This window comes from Chinchilla lanigera, unplaced genomic scaffold (assembly GCF_000276665.1).
Source record: "Chinchilla lanigera isolate Chin_1 unplaced genomic scaffold, ChiLan1.0 scaffold00044, whole genome shotgun sequence".
Lineage (NCBI taxonomy): Eukaryota > Metazoa > Chordata > Mammalia > Rodentia > Chinchillidae > Chinchilla > Chinchilla lanigera.
In genome coordinates, this window is record NW_004955445.1 from 11,384,473 (window position 1) to 11,391,659 (window position 7,187).

General features: G+C 52.6%; 1 protein-coding gene across 1 annotated transcript in view; it reads left to right on the plus strand.

Annotated features, from left to right (window-relative positions):
* The first annotated feature begins 250 nt into the window (after nucleotides 1–250).
* Nucleotides 251–7,187, plus strand: part of Pltp (phospholipid transfer protein) — a 14,495-nt gene continuing 7,558 nt past the window's right edge. The window contains exons 1-8 of the mRNA XM_005392402.2: nucleotides 251–426; nucleotides 975–1,085; nucleotides 1,169–1,268; nucleotides 2,472–2,600; nucleotides 2,872–3,027; nucleotides 4,257–4,320; nucleotides 4,401–4,464; nucleotides 5,529–5,620. Coding sequence (XP_005392459.1) covers nucleotides 986–1,085; nucleotides 1,169–1,268; nucleotides 2,472–2,600; nucleotides 2,872–3,027; nucleotides 4,257–4,320; nucleotides 4,401–4,464; nucleotides 5,529–5,620 — 705 coding nt within the window. The 5' untranslated portion in view covers nucleotides 251–426; nucleotides 975–985. The remainder of the gene's footprint in view (nucleotides 427–974; nucleotides 1,086–1,168; nucleotides 1,269–2,471; nucleotides 2,601–2,871; nucleotides 3,028–4,256; nucleotides 4,321–4,400; nucleotides 4,465–5,528; nucleotides 5,621–7,187) is intronic.

The window sequence follows — 7,187 nt, forward strand, 5'->3', positions numbered from 1 at the left end:
GAAGGTAATTCCTATTATCCTGCACTTTCTGCTGGGTGAGGAAACAGGTTCAGTGGCCCAAGTGAAGTGACTTGTCCAAGACCATGCGGGGAGAGGAGCATACTCGGCCTGTGGCGTCCTGGCTGGGCAGGCTGGCTCATGCACCGCCCTCCCTTTTGCGGGGCTGGAGTCCCCCTCTAGTTTCAAGGGCAGCTGGCGTCACGGGGTTCTGTACAGCTCTCCCCACCCTCCCGGCGTCCAGCGTTCCGCCCTGTCCCCTCCCAGCCCCCGGGTAGGAGGGGAGAGAGGGAACGCAGAGGGAGGGTCTGGGAGGCCCTGCTTTATAAAGGCTGCGGGAAGATCGCTACCCGCCAGACCCAGCCGCCCGGATCCCCAGTGCGGCCCGCCGCCCCACGTGACCGCGCCATCCTCCAGCTCTACCACTGAGTGAGTTGGGGTGCCTCCCCATCCCACTCCCGGACCCTGGCTGAGGAGGCCGTTGAGATGGGGGGCACCCGGCGGAATCCCTAATGGGAGGGATTTAGGACCAGGAGGTAGCCAGGAAAAGCGGGCGCCCGGGGTCCCAGCAGCAACCTAGGCGCGGGGCCTGGGAAACCGCAAACCCTTCCCCAGGAATGCGCATGCAGTCGTTGCCGTGGCAACGCACAAGCCTGTGCCCGCCTGCTGGGCTAGGACAGGGGAGGTTGTTGGGGGATGGGGATGATCCCCCGAGGTCCAAACTCGTCAGGCGGCTGTCGCACAAGGAAACCGAGGATGTCCCCTCCCCCGTGTCCCACATCCTTTGGGAGACAGCTCAAATCGGACCGCTTCTCTGAGCCTCAGTTTTGCCATCTGCCAAATGGAGGCAATATTACCAGCTCCAAGTTCTCCAGAGTTATAGGAACAGTAACTGTCCGGGCGAGCTCTCTCTTCTTGTGGGACGTCCCAGGAGTGGATTTCAGCAGATGACCCCTGCGACCCCGCCTCATCCACAGGCCCACTCGCCATGGCCCTCTTCGGAGCCCTCTTCCTAGCGCTGCTGGCCGGCGCTCACGCGGAGCTCCCGGGGTGCAAGATCCGTGTCACATCCAAGGCGCTGGAGCTGGGTAAGGCGCGGGCCCAGGCCGAAGCGGGTGGGGTGTGTTCCCCCGCAGGGAGGGCGGGAGCTGAGTTCTCGCTGCTGCCTCAGTGAAGCAGGAGGGGATGCGCTTTTTGGAGCAAGAGCTGGAGACCATCACTATCCCAGACCTGCGGGGCAAAGACGGCCAATTCCACTACAACATCTCTGAGTAAGTGTGGGCTTGGGGGCGGGGCTGACCTAACACGTGATCCCCGGAGGGCCCCGCGGGATGGGGGCGTGGCCAAATCGACGGGGTGTGTTTGAAGAAACAGCAAGGGGCCGAAAGATGAAAGACCAAGCCGGCCAATATGGCCGGGCCCAGGCAGAGGGCGTTGCATAGAAGATGTAGGTGGGACCGAGAAGAACCAGGCAGGACCAGTGAAATTGAGGCATGGCCAAAAAGCCCCAGAACTGAGGGGTCGAAGAACTTGCCAGTGGATGACACTGGAGTCCAGGGCACGAAGTGGAGCTAATGGGAGGGACTACAAGTGTGACCTGTGGCTTGGGACGGGAGGGATGGGGGAACTGGGATAAGGGGCGGGTCTTGGGGAGCGGGCAAAGCTAAAAGACCCATGGAGCAAACCTGGGATGTAGTAGGGAAGGAGGAGCAAGCAACAAAACTCCCAAAAGCCCCAGTGCTGGGTGTCTCCTGTCCGTAGTTCCAGCTCCTGGGGGGTTAGGGTGGAAGGATCCCTCGAGCTCGTGAGTTTGTGATAGCCCAGGCAACATAGAAAACCCTCATCTCGAAAAGTAAATAAGTAAATTTTTAAAAATGAAAAACAAAAGCAAAACAAATAAATACAAATAATAAAGAAAGAAATAAAAGTAATAATGAGAGAGAGAACGAACTACTCACTTTTAAACACCTGGAGCAGGAGTAGATAATCTCTGAGATGCCCAGGTGCATGATGGGAGGTGGTGGCTCATGCCTGTGATCCCAGCATTTAGGAAGCTGAGGCAGGAGGATCTCCATGAGTTGGATCGAGGCCGGCCTAGGCTACATAGTGAGTTCAAAGCCTGGCTCAACAACAGAACGATACCAAAAAAAAAAAAAAGAAAGAAAGAAAAGAAAATGGGGCTGGGGATTTAGCTCAATGGCACAGCGCCTGCCTGGCAAGTGCAGGTCGTAAATTGGATTCCTGGTACCGGAAAACAAACAAACAAACACCAAAAAAAACCCCACAACAGAACGAGATCTTGTCTCAAAAAACAAAATTCCCCCCAAATAAATTGAATGCTTCAGAGGGAAGGGAAAAATTCATTCCACCTACCTGTTTCCTCGAGCCTATACCGGAAGAGGAGGGAATGAATTTCCTGTGCTTAGATGGGGTCCTCTCCTCTTGGCCCTGGATCTGAGCGCGTCTTCCCTCAGGGTGAAGGTTACTGAGCTGCAGCTGCGAGCCTCTGAGCTCCATTTCCAGCCTGAGAAGGAGCTCATTCTGCAAATCACCAACGCCTCCTTGGGGCTTCGCTTCCGGAGACAGCTTCTCTACTGGTTCTTGTGAGGGTCTGGGGCTACCAGGGAGAGGCGGGTAGTCGGGAGGGCTGGGGTGCTGTGTGGCTGTGGGCAACCCCTTAGCTTTTCTGAGTTCCATCTGTTCATCAGAAACAGTCATGCACTTCATAAAGCTGGATAGGAGACTTGGGTAGGAGGTCTGGTAAGCCGAGCAGAAGTGAAGCCTTATTGAGAGGTGTCCTGATATATGGGAACGGGGAGGGGAGGGGGACCCTTGAGCTCCCTAAACGGGGTGAACATTAACCCTCTTTGGCAGCTATGATGGGGGCTACATCAATGCTTCCGCGGAGGGTGTGTCCATCCGCACAGGTCTGCAGCTCTCCCAGGATCCCACGGGCAGGATGAAAGTGTCCAACGTCTCATGCCAGGCCTTTGTCTCCAAAATGCACGTGGCCTTCGGGGGAACCTTCAAGTAAGTCCTAGCCCTTTTAAGTCCTACAATGCAGAACTTGGGAGTCAGACCAACTGGGTCCAAATCTCAGCTCCAGCACTTCCTGTGAGCTTGGGCAAATCACTGATGCTCAATGCTTCACTCTTCTTGTTGGTATAACAGGGATGATGATAGAACCTATTTTTAAGGTCACTGTGATCACAACGCTCTTTTGTGTTGACGGTATAGGACCTGGCATGTGATAGATGCCTATCCGAGTGCTGCTCACTTACTAAGAGTAATTGTGAGGATTAGTGTGTGCAGTTGGTCCTGTACTGAGTTCTCAATAATTGGAAGCCCTTTAGTTTGAGACAGGGCCTAAGTCACTAAGTTGCCCAGGGCGGGCTCGAACTTGCAGTCCTCCTGCTGGAATTACAGGCATGCGCAGTTGCTTTTTTTTTTTTTTTTGTCTTTTTGAGACAGGTTCTCACTATGCAGTTCATTTTGGCCTTAAGCTCACTCTGTAGCCCAGGCTGGTCTTGAACTTGCAATGAGATCCTCCTGCCTCAGCCTCCCAAGTGCTGGGATTGCAGGCGTGTGCCACCATGCCCGGCTGTGCAGTTGCTTTTAATAATAACAAAAATAATACCATCGTTCCAGGTTCTGAGCTGGGAAGGGGACTTTGTTGTGCTGGTTCTGGGAGAGGGTGGCGAAAAGATAGTGGATTTATCACCTAGAGTCCACTGAATGTCAGGTTTTTATTTATTTAGCAAAGTGTATGCCAGGCCCTGAGGATTCAGACCCTAGCGGGAGGGACTGAACAGTTGTCATCTCAGGCCACTGAGAGCAGGACCAAGAAAGTCCTCTGGGTGTTCAGAGGAGGCACACCTGGGAAGGCTGCCTGGAAGAGCAAGGATCTTAGTGCATTCAGGAGGAGGCAGGGCAGGAACCCTGAGGGTGGAAGGGAGGACAACAGGAGGGGTATGGAAGCAGGGTGCTCTGAGCAGCTCCGAGGAACTTCAGGGTCACGGTGGTGGGTCTGCGTGGCTGGCAGGGGCAGCGGGTAGGTGAGGCGGCCTTGAGAGTCAAGCGGGAGTGCTTGGGGCCCGGATGTTGGAAAACAACACAGCGAGTAGCTGGTAATTCAGGCTGATGCTGAGGAGTCCCGTCACAACCGTGTCTCTGGTCTGTTTTCCCTCTCCTGGACCTGGGCTGGGGCTGGGGCTGGGCTCAGAGCCTCTCCTCTCCTCTCCTCTCCTCTCTGCTTGCAGGAAGGTGTATGACTTTCTGTCCTCGTTCATCATCTCGGGGATGCGCTTCTTACTCAACCAGCAGGTGTGGGCCGCCGCAGGCCGGGGCGTGGGTGGGCGTGCCCTGGCTTTGAGGCGGCCCTGACTCTGGCTCCTGCCTCCTAGATTTGCCCTGTTCTCTACCACTCAGGGATGGTCTTGCTCAACTCCCTCCTGGACACCGTTCCTGGTGAGTTGGGGCCAGGAGCCCTGGGCTGAGCTGGAGTGGTGGGGCCAGGAGGGGGCTGGGTGAGCATCTGTCACAGCAGCTCAGTGAGGGCCCTCCAAGCCCAGCTGCTGAACAGCCCTGGGTGCAGTCCTGTCTGACTGCTGTGTGACTGCGGTAAGTCCTACAGTCGCTCCTCTCAGGGTTGGTTTCCTCACTCGGCTGGCAGTGAGTGATGGGGTCCTCACTGCTGATCACTGGGACCCCGTTAGTCTTCATCCTCTGCCCGGTCCTAAGTGCTCAGTTAACGTGAACTCCTTGTTCCTAAGCCGTGATCTCAGTCTGCTGTGGGGCAGAGATCTTACATCATGTGCCACACACAGGACATGGGAAGGGAAGGATGAAGTGGGGAAAACCAAGGAAGAAAAGTGTTCCTTTGCCATCTTGTTTAGGGACCTGAAACCCCTGTAGTAGTAATAATAAGAGGAGTAATAAAAATAGTCATAGTCAGGCTGATACAAGTCTGTGATCCAGCATTCTGGGAGGCTGAGGCAGGAGAATTTTAAGTTCGAACCCAGCCTGGTCCATTTGCAATTTAGTAAGACCCTGAATCAAAGTAAGTAAAAAGGGGTGACAGAAGGCCAGGGAGATAGTTCAGTGGCACAAGTGCCTGCCTGGAAAGCATGAGGTTCTGAGTTCGATTCTGGTTCCAAAAAAAAAATTAAAAAGAAAAGGGGTGAGGATATAAGCTTCATGTGTAGGGCTTGGATTCAATCTCAGCATTGAGAGAGAGAGAAAGAGAGAAAGAGAGAAAGAAAGATGAAAGAAAGAAAGAAAAAGAAGGAAAGAAAGAAAGAAAGGAAAGATTGAAAGAAAAGGAAGGAAGGAAAGAAAAGAAAGAAAGAGCTAACATTATTAAATAGTTACTGCATATATCAAGCACTAGATGGTTTCCCCATAAAACAAATTCCATCCTCATAACAAGCCTAGAGGGGGAGTATCACCATGTTACAGATGAGAGGCCCAGAGAGGTTAAGCACCTGGCCTAGCATCACATAGCTTTGAGTGACTTGAGCCCCTCCCCACAGTGCGAAGTTCTGTGGATGAGCTGGTTGGCATCGACTACTCCCTCCTGAAGGATCCCATGGTCTCCACCAACAATCTGGACATGGAATTCCGGGTGAGCTGCCTGGGCTGGTTTGTGTATAACCTCTGACCTCTAGCCAGACTCTTCCTCAGTTGCTGGTTTTATCTTCCTCAAGCACAGCTCTGATGAGGCCACTCTTGTTGCCGAGAGGGCGATGCCTCCCTGTTGCTGCAGAGTTAGGTTTGACCTCCTGCCTCTGGGGCTTTGCCCCCACCCTCTGCCCCATACTGGGGTTGAACCCAGGGCCTTTGGACTGTGCTAATCTCTACGCTTGTTTTTTTGTTTTTTTTTTTTTTTGCTTTTTGAGACAGAGTCTTCCTACGCAGTTCAGGCTAGCGTTGAGCTCACTTTATAGCCTAGGCTGGCCTCGAACTCACAACAATCCTCCTGCCTCAGCCTCCCTAGTGCTGGGATTACAGGCGTGCGCCACCACGTCCGGCTACCCTTGGTTTTTGAGACAGACTCTCACTAAGTTGCTCAGGTTGGGGTTGAACTTGGAATTCTGCCTCAGCTCAGTTTTATCTGGCCCCGTCTTCCTAACTACATCCTGTTTCTCTGCAGCTACTCTTGCCTGAATAAGCCGCTCACTCCCACCTCGGTATTCACACACTGCCCACCCACCCATACCTTTAAAAAAAATTTTCCCCATCCCCTTCTCAAAGGAATCGGATATGAAGTCTGTATAGGAAACCTCATGTCATCCTCTCAGATGCCTGTGAATCCGATACTACTATTGTACAGCCTTCCCGTTATCCAATGAGGATGGGTTCCAAGACCCTGTGGGTACCACAGTCTGAGGATGCGCAAATCTTTACATAAAATGGCATAGCATTTGCATATTATCTACGCATATCCTCCTGCATATACTTTATTTTTTGCCCTTTTAAGATAGGGTCAAGCTATGCAGTTTAGGCTGGCCTCAAATTTGAAATGATCCTCCTGCCTCAGCCTCCCGAGTGCTGGGATTACAGCGCGCGCCACCAAGCCTGGCTCCTCCTGTGTACTTTAAATAATCCTTAAATTACTTACAATCCCTAGTACAAATACTATGTAAATAGTTGTTACACCGTATTCCTTAGAAAATAGGACAACAAAAGTCCACACAGTACATGTTTGGTACAGAGGCAGTGGTATTTGTCAGTCAGCAGCTGGTGGAACGTGCGGCTGTGGAGGACCAACTGCCACCTGTGCTCCTTTTAGATAAGATGTGAAGACTTCTCAGACGTGATGGTAGCTGGGTGTGCTGGTGGGCATCTGTAATCTCAGCATTTGGGAAGCTGAGGCAAGACTCTGAGGCCAGCCTGAGCTACATAGTGAGACCCTATCTCAAAAAACAAACAACAAAGGAAAGTTGGGTGTGGTGGCACAGATTTCTAATCCCGGGACAGGCAGGGCGGGGGCAGGGGATTGTGAATTTGAGGCCAGCCTGGACTACACAGGGAGACCTTGTCTCAAAAAAAAAAAGAAAGAAAAGAGGTTGATGTCACATACCCAAGGCAACACAGCTATTATGTGGCTACTACCTTTGCTCCTCCCAGTGGAGGGTATCCAGGAATTTCAGAGCACAAACTGGCTAGAATTCTTTTTTTTTGTTTTTTTT